General features: G+C 44.0%; 1 protein-coding gene across 2 annotated transcripts in view; it reads left to right on the plus strand.

Moving 5' to 3' along the window:
- Positions 1-19982, plus strand: part of PLCD1 (phospholipase C delta 1) — a 55578-nt gene that overhangs the window by 17090 nt on the left and 18506 nt on the right. For both annotated transcript variants that reach the window (XM_064445125.1, XM_009509743.2), the window contains exons 3-6: positions 8268-8496; positions 13370-13499; positions 17735-17963; positions 19082-19283. In XM_064445125.1, the coding sequence (XP_064301195.1) occupies positions 8268-8496; positions 13370-13499; positions 17735-17963; positions 19082-19283 (790 nt within the window). The remainder of the gene's footprint in view (positions 1-8267; positions 8497-13369; positions 13500-17734; positions 17964-19081; positions 19284-19982) is intronic.

The raw sequence follows: 19982 nt of genomic DNA on the forward strand, positions 1-19982 counted from the left end.
GCTGAGAGCAAGCAGATGGAGGCACCTCAGAGGGACAAAGTCTGGGTAGAGTAAGGGTTATAGTTTTGTTTGGAAAGTTTCCTGTTATTTCTGCTACTGTTCTTATAATCATGCAGAAAAGCTGTTTGTAAACCACTGTGTGGTGGTGTCTAGTAGATAAAACTGGGGACTGCCAAGATTAGAAGAAACTCAGATGCTTGAAATTAAATAACCCCAACGTATCAGGGTTGTCACAGGCACAGATGTTGCCTGGATCCAATACGTGGGGTACAACCAGTACCTTCCTCTGTTGTCTTTATTTTAAACAACTGGAAATTTAGATTGGATACCTTCTTGATAGCTGTATTACCCACAGGGCTTTTTGGGGGATAGGCTGCCATTCCAATGTGATCTCTATACAGGTAGAATATAATCCATCTTTTCTTATTTTCCATAGTCCATTATTTTTCAGTATGCTCTATTTAGGTCCAAAGAAACAGTGGGTTTTTTTCCAAAAGTCCCTGAAGCATCTTAAGTGGTCAGTTTTCCAACAAACATATTATACCCTGTTCTTACTCTCTGGTCAGCTCCCATAGAAACATGGGAGTGCTGGGCACAAAGGGCTCAACAAAAGCACTTTTAAAATCCCTTTTTCACCCTATCCTGCTACATCCCGTCTGAGCTGCGTACCAGGCCCATAAACACACTGCTGCTCTCTCTTATCTTAAATGTGTAGAGCGACAGTCAGGCTGGATGTTTCTTTGGCCCATGAGATTTTTACACATGGGACAGCTTTCTCCCTGGGGCCGAGACGACAGGGTTCAAGTGGAGGATTAACAGTTTTGGGGCAAAGAAAAGGTTTGTGCAAGGGGGCTGGTAAACAGCCGGTTCAGTCAGAGCCTGTTCACTCCTGAGCATCACTGTGGTGGGAGGGAGGGGAGCCAAAGGAGGCAGAGGGGCTTGTGTTCAAAAAGGAGCAGCCTCTCAGTAACACTGTCTTGTTTAGCTGTGGTCAAATATCGGGTCTCATCTACGCAAGAAAAAAGCGCAAAAAGGCATGTGCTGCTCTCAGTGAAATTGATTTTTGAAAGTCTTTTCCTAAACCAGGTTAAATCCCTGGTTTGACCTCACTTAAGCCAGAGTCAATCCCTTTAAAAACTCTCTGAACTTGGGGATTTGTAGGGATGGTTGAAAACTTTCCAGTGAAGCATCCTTGTGAGCGTTTGGTGGAGAAGCAGAATATTCAAAGCCAGAAGGAAAAGACCTAATGAGTTGTTTAGATTTAAAGGTGTTACAGGGGAGCCCCAGAGAAGCCGGTGCTTTGCTCCCTCCTGTACCCTTTCTCTGCTGGAGGCTCAGGGAGATGACGTTTCCCATGACAGCCGTGAGTGAGTTTCACACATTGCACCAAGGATGACTCACTGGGGGTGCATCGTTGAGTCACAAAATGTGTAGTCAAGAAAGAAGTTTAGAAGTTGTGGCTGAAATATTTTCATTTCTGGCCAAAAGCTTTACTTAGAAATGACTATTGTTGGGGTTTTTTTTCTGTATTTTTGTTAAAAGAATCAGTTTTGGGAGCAATTTACAGAGGTGAGCTAAATTCAGTTGCACAACTAAATTTTGTAAGTGATGATTGTATTATTATTTAAAGCAATGAAATTGATAATTTGATCTAATGATCCTTACTATTTGTCTAAAATCCTTAGTATTAAAAAGGCACAGAATTTCTTCCACTTCCTTTGACTTCCATCCCAGTTACAGGATATTTTTACATGGTTTAAACATAGTAAGTTATAGTACTAAACAGAGTAAAAACTTTATGTTTATAGCCTACTACTGGTGTTCAGCAGAAAGCTTTTTCCTTCATTTTTGAGTGCCTGTGACATTTACTAACACCCTTAAAATGCCATGCGAGGAACATACCATACCATATTTGTGGAAGAATGAACAATTGTCTCCATTGAATTAAAGCCCTAAACATGCTTGCAGAAGAACAAAAGGACGTAATATTGCCCTGTTCTTGCTCAAGCCGAGAAGTGAAAACTTTAAATTGTTCACAATAATTGGCTAAAGTCAACAGAAAGGCTCAGCAACCCATACACACACAGAGCAGGCAGTTGACTGCACCGACACCTTCCTTCTGGAGCTGGTTAGGCAGTTTCTTTAGGAATCATTGCTTTACAGTCAGGCATGTATTCATCCCTGGAAAAATATTTGCTGATGTGAATGTGTTTTGCAAGGCATCCGTCAGCTGCGAAAACAAAACCGTCTGTCTGTGGGTCTCATTAGTTTTTATCAAAATCACTCAACCCATAAACCAAGTCATTTCAAATGCAGGGCTGCCTGTTTTTTTGATTTAATTGTGAATCAGGCCAACGCGTGTGTTGCTGGGACAGTTTTCATCACAGGCAGTGTGCTGACAAATATTGACCTTATTCTCCACAGCATATGTTAAATGCAAAGACAGAAGCGTTGAGAGCCTTAGATCCATATTTAGCAGCACTGTAATGGCAGGAGAAGTAGGAACTAGTTACAGAAATAGTTTGCAGGGCCCTGGTTGTGATGTGTGGAAGGAATGTAAATACAGATCACTCTATTTACATTGACGCCCCGAGCTGTGATGGGTAGACAGAAAGATTGGGTAAAGATCTTATATTAAAAGGTATTTCCAGGCAACCTGTAAAATTACATATGCATTACATCAGTGGCTGTCAGCTGGTGACAGACACCAGCAATGAGGGCAGACTGCTGTGCAGCACATGTCAAGTTAAAACAACATGCTGAGCAAGTCAGTGGAGGGGGAGAGGGGAAGAGAACGGATGAGGAATCAGCGGCTGGGACCTGCAGTAATTCATGCACAGGGAGATGAGAGAGCACTGCAGTCAGGGTTATGGAGGCACAACACAGTGGGACTCCTGCTAAACCCACCCTCGAATCGGTGAAGCGATGAGGGTGATGGATAGCCTTTGGTGTTCCCAGTCCAGGGAGCTGACAGTTCCCCAGCTCCTGCTGATTACAAAGGTCCTGATCCCAACTGTGTTTGGCCATTAGCATCAGCTACCTAAGGTGAAACTGAAATCAGCTAAACTGCTTTTTCTGGGGTGAAACCAAAGAGAGAAGTGGCACACAGTGCTAGTTTGCCCCATGTGCTCCGCGTGTTGCGAAATCCATGTAGTCTGGCTGCAGCCATCCTGGCTGGCAGGGCAGTCCTGGGGTCAGGTAGTGGCTTTCATCTGTTCTTGACAAGGTGCTAAGTCAGCCCGGCTGAGCTGCAGCTGGTGAAGGTCTGATCTCTCTGCAGACACGCAGTATTGTGTGCAAATACGGTGCAAGCTCTTAGCAGCTGAGTACATTTCTCATCTGCTTTTCGTGACAGTAAACAGAAGTGACTTACTGAGGCAATTAGAGGGGGATGGAGTAATTCAACATGACTGGATGCCACATTGCAGAGACCACTTGCTAATGACAGGGAGGTAGGGTAAGGAAAGGAAGGATCTGAGGAGTATTTCCCCCAAAGTGAAAAAACTGCCCCCTCCTCTCATGTGTAACTGTTGGCCAAGGCCAGCTCTTTTGGCTGTGCCTCTAAGTCTCTGTACGTCGACATTCCTCTCCCTCTTTATAACCAAAGCCCAAGGAAGGAGAAGCACTGTTTTGTCCTCATCCTTCACTTGCCCAGAGGTTTGAGTGCGGTCAGTTGTTTTCAGGCAAGATATGAGTTCAGTTCCTTATTCTTTCTCTTTTCTGTAAGACACTTGAAAAAGTATCTCCTCTCAAAGGACTGCCTGTCAGACAGGAGGAAGGTAAAGGGTGATTGCTGTCTGCCACCATTCCTCCTTTCCCTGTAGTCTTTAGGATTACAAAAGTGTTTTACTGTCCATTCTTCCAGCACAGTCTGGGCATTTCACCTTAGGAGCAGTGACTGGAGAAGAGATTGAGAGGCCAGTGGCCAGGGCTCGTCTCTCAGACAAGTGCTCTAATCATTAGGCACCTCATCAGGCTTGTCCTTCTGGCTTCTCAACACTTGTATTTTTGGCTGCCCAATGGCTTACAGTGCATACGCGTGACTCGGATGCACCCCTGAAGCCTGAAACTCTGGGGTTACTGCTGTCAGGGTGATGGGTGGATTGAATTTGTGTCCCTCTCCCTACCACTTCTTGCAGGAACGTTCTCACACAAGTGGCCATCCCCTCGCAACATACACGTAGGGCTGAAATACTTGCACTGGGATGTGTCTGAGGGCACCTCGTGGAGGGTGCTGCTGGAGGGAGGGGGGGAGCCTTTTGTGCAGGGGCTACTTGAAGGCAGAAACTAAATTCTGTGGCACTGGGGAGCTTTGGGGTCAGGCAGAGGCACGGGTGAGACTCTGCATCCACTCAGCAAGGGTTTGTGGGTCACTGTTCTGGGCTTGGGTACTTGCAGACTCTCTAAGTCTGGTTACAGGCACATCAATGTGAACCACAGCTTTTGTTTCCCTTTGAGATGTGTTCCTCATCCTGCATGAGCTTGCAAGTGTAACAGCAAGTTCCTTGAAAGCCATGAAGAGAGAAATCCAAATCAAAAGAGACACCCAAAAGATATGCGTTGGTTGCTTGAAAACATCATGGCTGTCAAAACTGGCCTCCCGCATCCTGCAGGCCTGTCTCATACCTGCCTGCTAACGCCACAGGAGAAACAGAAGGGCACTGGGCCAAGAATTAGCAAGGGAGGAGCACAAGGGCAGTGCCCAGTGGTGAAAACTCTAAGAAGGATTAAAAAGAGAGTTCTCAACACCTCCCTGAGACTAGTTCAGACAGGAATAACTTCACCAGCTTCAGGGAATGCTGCTGTATGTCCACATCAGTGGGGAGCCTTCGGCTGTGGCACTGGCTGAGTGGCATCCACAGCAGCCAGGAAGGCTGACCACGATGTAACCTGTTTGACTTGATGTCTGGAGGCCAGGAAGGACACAAGCTTCCTTGTGTTGTGCTACATGTTTTGGGCTTTACACAAATCACCTCTTCAGCAGACGTAAACACTCAGGAGAAGTAGATCCAAACTTCCCAGATTCTCTTCTGCTTGTGGTTACCTCCCCGCCGTGGCGTGATGGGGAAGGAAAAAGAAGGTTGCAGGGATACGTGGTTGATGGGTATTTGCTGTGAGTGTTCCTCTGCTGTGAAACGTATCTGTCCCCCAGTTATTTCTGATTTCTCCTTGCAAATAGCTCAGCTGAGCACGCAGTTAGTTTGGGCCTGCTAATACAGTACGCTCACCGTCTGGGAGCAGCCGATAATGTACTCATGCTGGGTTAAGATTTTCCAGAAAAGAGATAATATTTGCAGATGTCTTGGGCAACATCTTTGGCTTCAGCTTTTTTATTGGTAGATGAAAGCAGTACACGCGGCTAAGCTATGGAAAAGCTTTAAAAAGTGTCCTCCCTTACCCTGGTTTTTTAACAGTTCTTGTGTTGATAGTTTCTCTCTACAAGTCTCTTGCTTGACTACAGTAGACACCAATCCTGTTCTTCAGCCTTCCTTGTACCTTTTCTGCATCCAGGAGCTCTGTGCTCTCTATCATCCTCTTCTCAGCATACCCCAAAGAGATCAAGGCAGCCCTTCCAGACACAGGTTTTTAATCTTTTTTTCCTCCCACACAGCTCTCTTTTCCAGTGGATTCGCTTTGCCAGGTAATGGTTTCCAAAGAATCCATTCTAAATTTCCAACATTTAACATCAGATTTTCTAGTCTTGGAAACACTAGGTCGTTGCCAACCCAAAGTTTAGGGATTGATTGCACAAGCAGACTAGCTAGCCATTCTGAAGGGACAATAACTCTTATGAGCCAAGCAGTGGTGAGCAGCTGGCAGGTGATGAGGAACAACAGGATGATCCTTCCACTTGCACGGCCATAACCACAGGAGCCCGGGAATGGAGGAGAATCACCTGCTTATGGACCACCTGCATGGCACACATCTGCATCTAGGATGCTCAGCCTGGAATACCTTTCTGGTCAAAGGTCTGCTGTAGCCATGGATTAAGGATATGATTTATCTTACCCTTTTTTTGTCTAAATAGGACAGAACATTTGTGTTCCAAAAGCTTCTTTTTTTTCCATTGGCTATAAGAGAAGCCTAACTAAACTTTAGACTTTTTGACTGAACTGAATCCATCCAAACACGATAGCATCCTTTATATTAAGGGTGTAGTTCTACCTAAGGCATAATCACTATCATTTGCCCAATGTCCTAGTTAACCGGCAAAATCACTGGCGAGGCAGCCCAGCTGAAAAGGAATTGCAGCCCTTTTCTTCCAAGGATGGTTTTAGTACTCAAAACCATAAACTTTCACTCCAGGGTAAACTGGCCAGATAACATAATTCCACAGCAGCCCAACCTTTTCCTCCCCTCCTGCCTCCTGACTGATCAACTGTTGGCCTTTACAAAGTGATAATAAAAGAGCACACAAAGATAATTGCTCGTAATTGTCAGGGAGGAGCTTTGTCAGCTCCAGGAAGGTCCTCATGGTGTGTTCTTGTACAGGACCCAAACCAGCAAGGTGCTGTGGAAGATGTTTGACCACCCCGAAATGTGGTGAGAGTTTAAAGCAAATGTCAAGTACTGGTTTTGGAAAGTCACTGATTTGTGAAGACTGAAGTTTTGGGTGTTTTTTTGTTTTGTTTTGTTTTTTATTTCTGGTTTGTTTTGTTTTTGTTCCCCCCCCCCTCCCCCATTATCATGGCTGCCCTGGGAAAAAAAGAAAGTTTTCAAACTCTGATGAGCATCTGATGAATTCTGGATGATCCCAGGGTAGCAGTGCTAAAACCGTGGAGGGTGGATACTGAGTTATGTTTTTCTGCAGCGTTGACTTTGAATGAACTGGGCACTTTAATGGTGAAATTGCAGCAATTTAAATGAAGGAGCGCATAAACTGGTTGTTTAAAGGCAAGTGCCTCCTATTCAGATAAACAGTGGGGATATTTTACACTCACATACTGCTTTTCAACAAAGCTCCTTCAAGATAAGCACAAATAAAATCAATCTCAAACATCTGTGTCACAGAAAATAATTTTTATCTGTTTTATACAGTTTGAGGTACGGAGAAGTTAAATCATTTTTTTTTTCAAATTCCTGTGATCATGTCTATTTCTTTGCATGTTTGTTACAGAGAAGGCTGAATATCTGTGACGTGTTGCCTTTTCTATATGTGCCCTGAGATGGTATTGGTAGATGTCTGCAAAATGTTAACAGGTCTATCTCCCACCCAAGAAAATGCAATGAGACTTTCTTGGTTATGGGCTCCAACACTGCAAACATTTTTTGCCGTCTATTGTGTGTATTCAGCCTTTCCTCAGTGTTCAGTTTCTCAGCGGTCAAATGTGATTAAGCAGTTTCTGCCCTTTCCTCTCAGTCCTTTGTAGGTGTATTTGGTGGCCCATCAACTCCATGACAGACAAAAAGAGGCTGTGTATGCTGCTGGGAGCTTGTCTGATTCCAGCACGGTTTAAGGGCATCTGCATTCTCTCAGGGGCAATGTAGGGGTGTCTCCGTTACTTACATTTATGTAATAACATAGTCTCTTGAATGCACTGCTCTTTCTGGATTGCCTGTGTGTGCATTTTGCAAACTTGGTGTGACTTCAGGGCTCATTTCCGCTAGCTGAAGGGCAGGGATGGACATGGGGACGGATAGTCGTGAAAGCTGTGTTTTGCTTTCTTACAGCAAGGAGGATCAAGCCTACCCTTGACAGGGCTGAGGACAGAGTATGGGTGACACCGAACTGCTCTGAAGCTTTGGTCTTTGCCTCCCTAATTTGCACTAGTGAGACTGAGAAGAACATACGGGATTTTAAATTTTACCTTCTCACTCTTTTGCAAACTAAAGAATGACTGTTTTGGTCCCTGCCCTCCTCTGAGGTGATGTTCACAGGGAGGCACAGCTCCGCTCTTCCCACTTGCAGATGGGGGCAGAGATCAAATCAGGGGTGGTCCAAGGACTGGAACAGAATTCTTGGCAGTGATTTGTATCTCATAAACGTGATATCACAGTATGGCATCTAGTGCATATTCTGCTTCTTTGTTAAATAAAGAACGTGGGGAAATAGTTTTAGTTGTGGGTATTTTTTTAATTTCTTGCTTTTTCTGCTCCTTTTGATTTGAGCTTTCTTTAGTGCAAGGTCTGGGGAAGGGGGGAAAGGGAAAGTAATCCTCCAGAGGTTGCAGGAAAAGGAGAAAGACTAATTTCTTAATATCCCTCACCAAGCAGAGATAAGGCTGACTGAACCCTTGCTGACAGCAGGCTCTGCTTTCTTTCCACAGTCTCCATTGAAGATATTCGGGATGTGAGGTCAGGCCATAAAACAGAAGGTATGGAAAAATACGCCAAGGATGTCCCAGAGTATCGCTGCTTTTCCATCATTTTCAAAGACCAGCGGAAAAACCTGGACCTCATTGCGAGTTCAGAGGATGATGCCAACCACTGGATCTCCGGCCTTGGGAAAATCATAGCCCACAGCAACTCCATGAACCAGAAACAGAAACTCCAACAGTATCCTTTGTCTTGTAAAGTGATTAATAACACACAAAGATGCACTTGTCTTTCTCTGTGGGTGGAGATAACAGACTAACCCCCTTTTTTCCTGTTGCCCTGGGCACTGAGTTTTCTCTCACACTGATTTTGCACCCGGGCAAACTCCCTGGTTTCCAGTGCTTCTTTTCCCTGTTTTACAGTGATACAAGCAAGCATGGATTCGGGCTTCACATACCTCCTTAAGCGAAGAATTGCCTCTTTCAGGAAGCTCCAGATAAAACAATCATTATTTTTTGTATTCTTCAGGGGTCTGTTTCACTTGCATTGCAGTAAACTCCAGGACAGGCACTTCTTGGCAAGGCATGAAAAGCCTGTACTGTTTATCATGTTTCTCAATAACACAAGGCGAGGGAACTGATTCTTCTCTTCTGACTGCCAAATTTACCCTGGGGTAGCTCCACTGACTTTGGTGAGATCTCTTCTTATTTGCCTCAGCATTGGAGGAAGTTTTGCCCTGAAAGAATTTGCAATTGCTGTAGTGACAATGCAGAATTGGAAAGGAAAGCTAGCAGAGCAGGAAAGGAGAGTGAATTAGTTGTGAAATGGAGAGTGAATTAGTTATTGGGTGAAATCCTGGCTCTGCTGAATTCACAGGGAATTTTCCCTGGGGCTGCATTTCACTCAATAAGTTGCTTTGTGACCACAGGTCTCACATACATATAAAAAGAGAGAATATCTGTGGGTGCAGTTTTTGATGGATTTTCTGCAGTCCCTGTGTGTCTGAGGCCCTGACCGTGACATATGAACCTGTTGGCCAATTTCACCCTGATTTGACAGAGCCACAGCAGTAATAAAATATTAAGTTCCTTTAAGCTTCACAAAGACAGGCATCCAGCTATCAGAGAGGAAACCAGATAGCGCACTCAGTGAGAGAAGGCTGCGTGAGCTTCATGCCTCGTTCAACATCAAAGCGTCTGTGAAGAGGAGGGGAGATGCCAAAACCTCAGTGGGGGAAATCACAAAGCTAGAGTCTCAGGCTGAGCAGGCACCAGGGAATCTTGCCCCCAGTCAAGGCTTCACTCCATGTGAGTTCCCTGCTGGGTAGTAATGTACTGATGATGAAGGAGATGGCACTTAAATGCTGAGATTTCAACAGGCTTTACTCTTCTATGGATTCTCTGAAGTCTAATAAGCGCTTGCACAACCATAGTGCTGTTCGTTTGAAGGAATCAGACTCCATTAGTTCTGACATGCATGGGATGCTGTGTTTATTTCCTGCACTATGAGTGTCTTTTTGGGTGGTTTTTCAGGCTCTAGGCTGTACGGTCATTCATCAGCAGTGCTATCCGTTGCGTGTTCGTGGTGGTAGGGAACAGTCCCTAGACGAAATCTTGCAACTTTGGTGCAGTTGGAAATGCTGCACCCTGGCAGTTTTCCTTTTAAATGTGAAGGGTCTCCCCACCCCACAGTGTGTGAGGAAAATCTGGGCTACAGGAAGTTGTCCCTGAAGCTTGTCAAATTGAATAAGTTATTGAAAAACTTCCCCATAAGAAGATACAAGATTGCTAAGGGGGGAAAAAATAACAATGGCATTAGCAAGGGAAGAAGGCTGTAAATTTCCAGCATGGAAAAGTGCCTCTCTGTCTTTGGAAAGCAGAATTGAAGCTAAATAGGGTGGGTAGGCAAGCCATATTTCTGGAAGAGTAATTACCGTGCAGTGCTGGCTTCCAATCTGGGATTGTCTCAGGCCGTTTAACGTAACCTGGAATTATAGAACAGCATGATTTCTCATTTGAAATTTGATGATGTTTAATTAAAGCCTGGGATTTTAAATTTAGTCTGTCTTCACTTGGGTTTGCTCGGCAGCGTGGGCTTACTCAGATCTTCCTTAAACCTTAGAAGTGTTCTCCATGTGTGTGAGCACAGAAGGGGAAGGGTCAGTAGATGAGAAGTGTTGTGTCCCCTGCCCGTCCCCCATGACTGGAGAGTTGCCTTGCGGTGTATCTTTTCCAGCCCCCAAAACCTTGCAAAGCAAGTAAGGAATGAGCAAGATTTTGAAAACAAGTATTGAAAGCAAAAACCTTGCTAGTTTCATATGGAGTTTGTTCAGTTTATAAGGTGATGGGGTTGCATGTGGTAGCAAGGGACTTGATTTGGTATCTTTATGTGTCCCTTCCAGTCCTGTATTCCTATAAAGATAAAACTCCCACATACTTTATGAGTATGTCTGATGTTCTTATACATACAGTACTGTTTCATTAAGCCTCAGATTCAACCCTGCAACAAGGTGGCATAGGTTACTTAGCAAATGTTGCAGGTATGTGTGCAGGGAAGACTTTAGACCAGAAAATATAGGCACCTTCTCCTTTGATGCTGAGATTTATGTACGAGCTTTTCTTCTGGTTGCAAATCACTTATCAGAAGTTTTGCAACATTTCTGTTCTGAGCAGTGGGATATCTGCCAGATAGTTTCAGTCATCCCTCTCTGGTTTCTAATAGAAAGCTGGTAGCCCTGAAGCTGGCAGGTCTTTTAAAAACAAAAGGCAGGAAGCAGGCTCTCTCCGGGTGTATACAGGAACGGGAACTGCTTTTTCCTAGTCCACCCAGGCCCAGCTAGGCCTCTAAGGTGAAAGGAAGACCCACAACCAGGGCTGCAAAATGGTGCTTGATTCAGATAAGAAGAATTTAAATCAAAGTGCCTCGTTCATCCAGCTGATGAATCTCTCTCAAACCTGAGGGGATCCAGCTGCATCGGGAGTTTGGGTGTTTTGGGGACTGACACTGCTGTTTGCTGAGGCCCCAGTTGTCTGTAGTCTCTTTTTTCTCTGTTTGCTTCTTGCCCTTGCAGTGAGAAGGGGCCACTGTGTGCCTATGCTCTTCGTGGGCTCTCTGATTTCCCTCCTACATTGCTCAGCCTCCTTAGGAGGGATATAACAGGAACATCCTCCATTCACAGGCAGGACCTGGGCATACTCTTCTGCAGGTGCATTTACTGCCCACATATTGCCTTCCAGAGTCATCTCTGGTTATGTGCATGACCTCTGGGTGCTCATGATCAGTGGAAATGAATTCAGACATTTACAAAAAGGTGGTTTTTTCACAGTGGTTAGAACAAAAAGAGTAGTTTGTACACACAGTTAGTGTTACCCAACCCTGCTGCACACCTCTGGCCGTGACAGACTGGATTTCCTTTTGGCTCACTGGAGTTGCACGTTACTCTTGCCTGTTATTTTTAGGGAAGGCTGTGAAGGGGAGCCGAGGAGTGGGGGTCGGGCATGAATGGGTGGCACCACTGTTGGCACCACGTTGACATGCTGAGCAGACGCTCTTTGGAGCACAGCTGGCGGAGGGGGCGTTCTCCACCCGGGGGTGGATGGTGGTGTGTGGTGGATGATGGTGGCAGAGTGACCTCTGTGCGTGGGAGCTTCATGACTCAAGCTTGGTTTTCTGGGAAGAATTGGTCCAAACCAGACCCTCGTTCAGGGCCCTGGAGTGTCTCTGGGAGCTGGGGAAATGTAGCCTTTCTTTATTTTGGTTTCTGTGTCTAAAGAAGGGGAATATTAATATTACCAGGCTAAGATGGATGGGGTGTGAGGTCATTGCTTAGCACCTGCCAAGAGTTTTTAAAGACAGAAAGTTCAAGTTTCCATGAGACAAACAATACTTACAGTTTACACATATCTCCATAGTTCAGAAATATTTGAATGCAGTGGTACCTGTGGTGAATATTCATCTTCAGGGTTATGCCTACAGCCCCTAAGGCTGTCGGTTAATGCCCTTTTGGGGGGTTATTTTGAAAGACCCACTTAAAATATTATGCTACTATATGCCTCAGCTGGTACTTCCTAATCCTGAGATTTACTCTGCTTAACATCCAGATTGGGCATTTTTTAAAGATTTTTTAAAATGAGTGTGAAGCGATGCTTCCTATGCGGGACATGGAAGGTTACATTCTTGGATCATATTTCTATTGAAAAATAGATTTTTCTGGATTACCTTTCTTATTTGACAGTAAAGCAAATTAGATTGAGACAGTTCCATGATGCAAAAAGCATGGCTTTTTGTTGTTTAAAACTGCAAGGTATCTCAACTGTCTAACATTATTTTCCCAAGAGACTGAAAGAGCATGGGAGACCCAGTTCAGATTAACTAGTATCACATTAAGAAGCTCATTTTATAATAATTACTCCAGATCTATAGATATACTAAAGTTATTACAAACCAAGCTCTTATGAATTATTATCACAGTATGATACAGTAATAGATGCTGTGCATTTCACAAGGGGAAGTCAAGACCCACAAAATTTGGTTTGATTCTGTTCACAACAAAGCTCTTAAGTCATATAGGTAGAAATCCCTAAATTTGGAAGCTGAAGTTGAGTCAAAAAGTTAATATTAATGTTTTCTCTGGAGAATCTCTGCTCAGTGTTTACCTTGATATACTGAATATTGATCAAATCTGTAACATTGAGTTTACTAAGCTCCACTTGGGAGCTCTTTTCATCCTTCCTCTATCCCCTTTTTACTGTCTGGAGCAGAATGCGCTTTCTGTCATAAAAAAGAAATCAGACTGTATCTGGCTGTGGCCAGAAACTCCTACAGGGTAAAGAGAGCTGCTCCAGCCTCCAGCCTTGGCCAGATGGTGAAAAGCTTCTCCCAGGTCATGACTGCTTGCATTACAGCAGATTTTGCTTCTGCCAAAGCACCATTTTGCTCTTTCAGAGCAGAAGGTGAGATGATCTAAGCTGTTCAGTGATAACGTGCTGATTTACAGCAGCTGGAGTGATGGTTCAGAGTCTTTAGAAGAGATTTCTTCCCCACCATGGGCAGCAGAAGGGTGGTATTTAGGTTAGGCACTGACCTGGAAAGATTTCCTTACATCATCCTGCAGCTGGATTCATACCTGCCTGCGGAAAGCTGATAAAAACAAAGACAACAAGATGAGCTTGAAAGAGCTCAAGAACTTCCTGAAAGAAGTGAACATTGAAGTTGATGACTATCATGCCAAGAAGATTTTCCAGGTAATGACAGCAAGCAGATAAAGTATTTGCTGTAGGCTGAGGTCAAGGTCTCCCACAGCTTTCAGCTGTGGCTGGAGACCTAAGCTAAAGTGAACTCCTAGTATGTTTTCTTGTACCAAGGAAGGACTTGTTTTTTGGTGCTCAGCAGATTCCCACTAACACCTAAGTTAGGCCAGCACAATGCTTTTGATGAAGGTGTGTTAAGGTCTTTCTTTACCATTGATGCCCAATTTTGCCAGGATTCAGAGAAGATGAGACGCAAACAGAGACAATGTGAGAAAAAGGGAAAAGCAAAGTTCAAGTGCACGTTTGAGTCCCAGGTATTTCAGGAGTTCTGCATGCCACAACCACATGTCAATGCCTAAGTTCGGCTGAAATTGGTTTGGTTACAATTCTGACCCCAGATCCTCATCTTCTCAGAGGAGGAGGGTGCCAAGTGACAGGAGTAAATGAAAAGAAAGTGCAAATTAGGAGGAAAAAAACCCCAGATTCATGATAGATACATAGCATTGCACCCAAGCCTCGACCAGTCTGATTTAATAGCCTGAGGCATATTTAATCTGGTCAGGTACATACACTACTAAATTCTCAAGATTCAGCTTGCTGGCTGAGCCTATCAGAAGAGAAGAAAGGGATGAAAATTTCTCAGTTGTTAAGCTTTTGGTTTCTCTCTAAAGAAGCCTTCCTGCTGAGATGAGATAAAATGTCTGGATAATTTCCAAACTTCCATCCTGTCTGAAGCAGGATTTGAATTCACAGGTGGGCAGTTTCAGAAATGCTTTTTCTGACCAGCAGGAAACATGTGGGTGGTTTTGGGCACTGGGCAGTAGTTCTCCTGCTCCTTCCTGTAAGCAGATAGCAGGGAAGGTTGGAAAGATCTCGCTAGGACCTTCTCCCAAAGGAGGTGCAAGTTTCCTTGTCCTTGCTTTATGGAGGTCTCTCTCTCTGGAAACTTTGTGAGAATTGGGGGAAGGTCATCAGCAGATCTTAAAGTATTTCAGCTTGCAAAATCTTCCAGCAGTACTGCCCACTCTGTCTGGCATATCCCATGCTTTATTCCCTGCTCAGGAAGACCCTGGAAGAATAGCAATAAGGCTGGGATTCCTCTGATTGAATTAGATGTCTCCAATGCAGACATCTACATTGGAAGTAATCACCAACACTTAACGCTTCCTTTGCAGTCTGTGTAGGTCAAGCCAAAAATGGAGGACACATGTCAGATGAATCACTCCCTACATCTTCAAAGATCAAACATCTGAAAAGACACTTTTTTTTTTTAAGAAGTGTATATCCTCTTCATTCAATGAACCTTTTCTGCTATTACAATAGTTACAAGGAGCTCTATGAATTTCTAGGAGTGGAAACTTGACGCAGTTCAGTTCTCTTTTTGCTTAAGGATTCCAAGTAATTACTAAACCTTGATACAACCCATCTAAATGCAGGCAGCTAGTTGAAGTACCTTCATTAGGCATGTAGTTGTTTTAAGTTTCCTGTATAGCCACTGGAAAGAGAGGATCTTCAGAGGTTAATTAAGATTTCTTGTGGGCTGAATTGCCTCCAGGAAGAGTCTGTCTTACTCCTAAAGTAATTACATTTTCAGTTGACATACTGCCTAAACTTAGATGGACTGGGAGACATTACAGTGTATTAGAAGGGTGATCTTTTCTGTCTTAGTGAGTTTTTCTTCATTCAGTCACAGGAAGGAAGGGTGATCAAGGATTCAAGAGAGAGCTACAGGGCATGTTCTCACATGATTCTTGCTTTTCATCACATAACTCTGTGTCCACATCTAAGTTTTAGACACACCTGAGTAAGACATATGTAATGCAGCTAGAAACTGTGCAAAGCTCCTCTAATCGCTCACTTCATTTCAACCTGAATATTCATTCTGGTGCATCAGAAAGGTTCTGACTTTTTCTGGCAGGCCAAGGTTCATTCAGGACTCATGGCTCATTGTCCATACAGTATTTTGGGTTAAGATTCTCTTTCTAATTTGGAGGTCTTGTAGCCCAGGCAGAAGGAGCACAGTTTTATACCGTGCATCTCATCTGTCCTGAAATATGACTATAATGCCAATGCCATTGCCCTATTTCCATCACAACCTTTAATGGCCACTAATGAACGAAATTCCCAAGGCACAGCAGTTATAATGCCAGTTTTCTAGAAGCAATATGTCATTTTCTCTGTTGTGTCTTAAAGAACGTCTGTCATTCACAGCATCCCTGCAGTCTCCACCAGTTGGTTTCCCTCTTTATATTCCTTTTCCAGTTGCTAAGCAATGTGCTCAGCTTAGCTTGTGAGATCTGCCAAATCCACAGCACAGGATCATACAGACATGGAAGGCAGCAAGGAAAAGAGAGCTCCTTGATTGCTCAAACTTAATTTGAAGGTGTCTGCACTAGTGAGCATTTCACAGGCTGTCCCATTCCCAAGATAAGCCCATAGCTTCTACCCAGCAGCTCTTAAGACAAGACAAACTGAACTTCTTGCTGTCGGTTCAGCTTGTGAAACGCTGTGCCTCATGGTGGTTTTCTTTGGTTTTATATGTACACCATAACCAGATAGTGAAGGACGTTGGTGGAGGATTTGCAGGGGATGAAAGTCCCTCGTTATCATCTTGCTTGGGGCACTGCCAAAGCCACAGTGGCTGTCACAGAGATTATTAGCAGAGTTAGGCTGAGATTAGTACGGTGACTGGTTAAGCTGAAACATGCTTTTTGGTCATAAAACCCAGGACAATCGCTCTATCTGTCATAAGAGGTCAAAAACAGAAAGCAATTTAATTCCTTTGGTTTGACAAGTTACCATCTGTCAGCTAAGTCATCATAACTGATAGCAACTTGTCCATAGCAAGGGTGAAATGAAACATACCACAGCCTCCTCTGAGTGGCCTGGAGCACACTTTCTGTTTCAAGTTCAGGCCTGAAGAAAATAAGTTTTTAGGCCAAAGACTAAGTAAAGCAAGCCATGTCCTGCAGGGGTTTTGGTGTCTATGCCAAAAAGGAGATTTGTCAGACTTACCTGAAATGTGAGTGGGCTCTATGAGATGACAATGCCACTGTTAAGGGTCTGTTTTCTTGCTTTAAATATTGAGAGAGGGTCAATAATCATAATAACAAGACATTAAGTAGAAGTGGGTTGATTGCTGAAATTTGCAGTGTAACATTCCCTACCATCAGTGATTCCTCTAAGACAGGCTCTTGCTTTCCATTGCAGCGTGTTTTGCTCAGCCCATATTTAATGCACAGATTTACATTCCAGAGGTGACTGAAAATTTATTGTTCACTTCTCCATGAAGAATTCTGCTAGGAACAAACAACAAAATTCATATCAGGATTTGCCACAGAAAAACTGTAATTTCTGATGACAAATTGAATCCGGGAATATTTTAAATAAACTGGAAATATTTCTTGTTGGAAAAGCTCTTGTCCTTCATGGAGACACTTGCATATCACAAAATCCTAATCTTTCATGGTCAGTCAAGTCCTTGACAGTGGTGCTCCGTCAGAGCTGTTATCTAGTGAAGAAGTTCAAACCACAGAGGAACATGGGGGCATGAAGAATTTGAATTACAGCTCCTTGAGAAGTTGATATCTGATTTGAAATTTTGTGGACATTTTGTTATTTGGTGGTTTTTGAATGAGAATGGAATAGTTCCATGGAAAAAGGGTGGTTTTTTTCTTCATACCTAAACATGCACAAGTTTAGAAGGGTTTTTTTTAAGGTCAGTTTGGATACCACCTTTGCAACCAGCCCTACTACTAGCCATGACAGTCTTTTGAGGCCTGAGCTCAAACCCTTTTCACTTTACTTACTGGATTTGAGGCCACGGTCTCTATCAATAGTTTAAGATGATTGAGTTAGTTTCCCTATATTCCTCTACCTCTTGAGATCAAAAGGTACGTTCCTCTTGAGCATTGATTTGTACTTAGATTTTCAGGAGCTGTTCTTTTAACTTATGGTTACACAGTATACAGTGCAGTGGAGCTCAAGGCCATGCCTGCTGCTCTTCAGCACACTGATAATATGAGTAAATAATAATAACTGTAACTGTTATATGACCGTTGGCCTTGTCAGTGGGAACCTTTGTCATTGACCAAGTGCTTCTCATTCACTGGCCAGTAACCGTTTCCAATTATTTTGTGTTCTGCGTTGTGTAGCCCTGGTGCAGATTACGGCTGGCATATGCCAGAAGGAAAGAAGGTTTTCACTCCTTCTCCCCTCTACGTTTACAGCACTGTGACAAGTCCAAAACAGAGGCTCTGGAGGATGATGAGATAGAGGAATTTTACAAGATACTAACAGAGAGGCAGGAAATAGACAAGATCTTCCAAAAGTACTCAGATGCAGAAGGGTTCATGTCCTGCCAGAACCTGGTGAGGTTCCTCTATGAGACGCAGCAGGAAGAAGACGCTGTTGTTGCTGCACCGGCCTTAATTCAGAGATATGAGCCCAATGAAAGAGGTAGGTTGGAAACCCTGGCTGGTTTGGTTCAAATTCTTGCTTTCTTGATGAACAATGAACTGCTTTGCTGTTGTTTTCTTCTGCAGCCATATGTGTAATTTTCTCCATGCAGCTGCTTCTAAAGCACTAGTCTTCTAGGGGAACATTAGCAGCTCTTAGAGAGGAGGGCACAGGAGAGCCTGGGAAATATTTCTCTCCAATTTTGGCTTGGGTACACTGAGCAGCTGGAAAGGGGGGATATGGAGTTGGATAAAAGGTGATGAAATTCCTGTGGGAAAAGCTCTGATGGCTTATTCAAATGACAAGACCTCACATAGCTTTGCAAGGTTAAGAACGTAGCAATATTTCTGTTCTCCAGAGGCAGGAGTGGAGGCGAATCTTTTTGAATGTGGGCACCGGAAAAGCCATTGGGTGATGGAACCTCGGAGTAGAGGGCCAAGAAGGTGACAGCTGTTTAGGAGGGCAATCACAAAATTGTCTTTCTGCTCAGAAGTTAAGTGAATCTCCAGTCTGGAGCACCTTGGAGGATATGTTCAAGAAACAAACACAGAATCTTAGGCTGTTTTTGCACTGTCCTGGTATACCTTCAGAAGAGGGATGCTTTGCAGATGTCAGACCTGCAGATTAGACTGAAATCTAGCTTAGACTCTCAAGATGGGGGGACCCCAGTTTCTCCCCAAAGTTGCATTATTTTGCATTTGCTCTTTGCTGATCATTGGATAATCTAGACAGGATTTATCTGGCTATGTTTAGACATCTGACAATTTCTCTGTATTGGCACAAAGGAAGCTTGAAGTGCTCAAATGGAGATTTTTATACTGTAGATCTCTAGACAGAGGTCAGGTAAGTGCTGTCTTTGACACTCTTCAGGTGTTACCAAGGACAGTAAGTGTCAAAAAAAGCCATGCTTGTGAAGGGGTTTTAAAAGCATTTTCAGGCAGATGAAGCTGTCATCATCCTCTGAACAGCCTCAATATCTTTACTATTGGCTAAATGCCTAAGGAGCATGTTCTGCCTTTGAGATCCTCTAGAGTTCAACAGGCATCATGGTGAAGATGATGGCACAACCTGGTGGTGTCAGATTTTCAGTATGGGGTTTCTGTCCTTTTATCTGGCAGCCAAGAAGGGAAACGCCATGACCAAAGATGGTTTCCTGATGTACTTGCTGTCCGATGATGGGAATATATTCAACTCCTCCCACCGTAAAGTTTACCAGGACATGACTCAACCTCTCAGTCACTACTTGGTGTCATCCTCACACAATACCTATCTTATGGAAGACCAGCTCACAGGTCCAAGCAGCACAGAAGCCTATATCAGGTAATGTGTGTGTGTGTGCGCGTACGTGTGTGCGGGGCTGACCTGTTTGTTACAGAAGACATAGGGTGCATCTATACTGCTAGAAGTAAGAGGACCAAGAAGCAATCTCCCACCCTGAGACCAGCTAATGTGAACCGGCCCATGTTCACGTCAGGGTGAGCTGTTTCTAAACCAGTTAGCCATGCTCCCCTTTTCATAGCACTTTGACCTGGGTCTCTGCTAGGCCCCAGGTGTTGTTCACCTGACTGTAAGATGTTCAGTTACTACATCTGGGAGCAGTTTAAAGTATCTGGAATCATGTGGAGGCTAGATTGGAGCCCTCTAGCATGGTGTTTTCAAAGCATGACGCTGAGGGGACCTGTTGCATGCCCTGGAATACGGCATTAGGTCATTTATGCAAGGGACTTGTAGGGTGCAGAGATTTCTGGGCTAGAGGTGCAGGACTGTGTAGAGACTGGAAGGAGCCAAAACAATGCATGCTGTTGTGATGTTTATGATCTGTACTGCCTTTTGGGAGTAGCCCCTGGCATAGACTATCCCTAGAACCATTATTTTGGAGAGAGCTAGTTGGAGTGGTACAAAAAAAGAGGCGGGATGTGAGCTAATGAAGCAGTGTGGATGATTGGGAAACGTATGCCTGGTCTTTCTTTAGCAGTTTAGATGCTTGCACAGCGCCCCTGGACAGAACATTAGGTGTTG

The sequence above is a fragment of the Phalacrocorax carbo genome, chromosome 2, assembly GCF_963921805.1.
Source record: "Phalacrocorax carbo chromosome 2, bPhaCar2.1, whole genome shotgun sequence".
NCBI classification, from domain to species: Eukaryota; Metazoa; Chordata; class Aves; order Suliformes; family Phalacrocoracidae; genus Phalacrocorax; species Phalacrocorax carbo.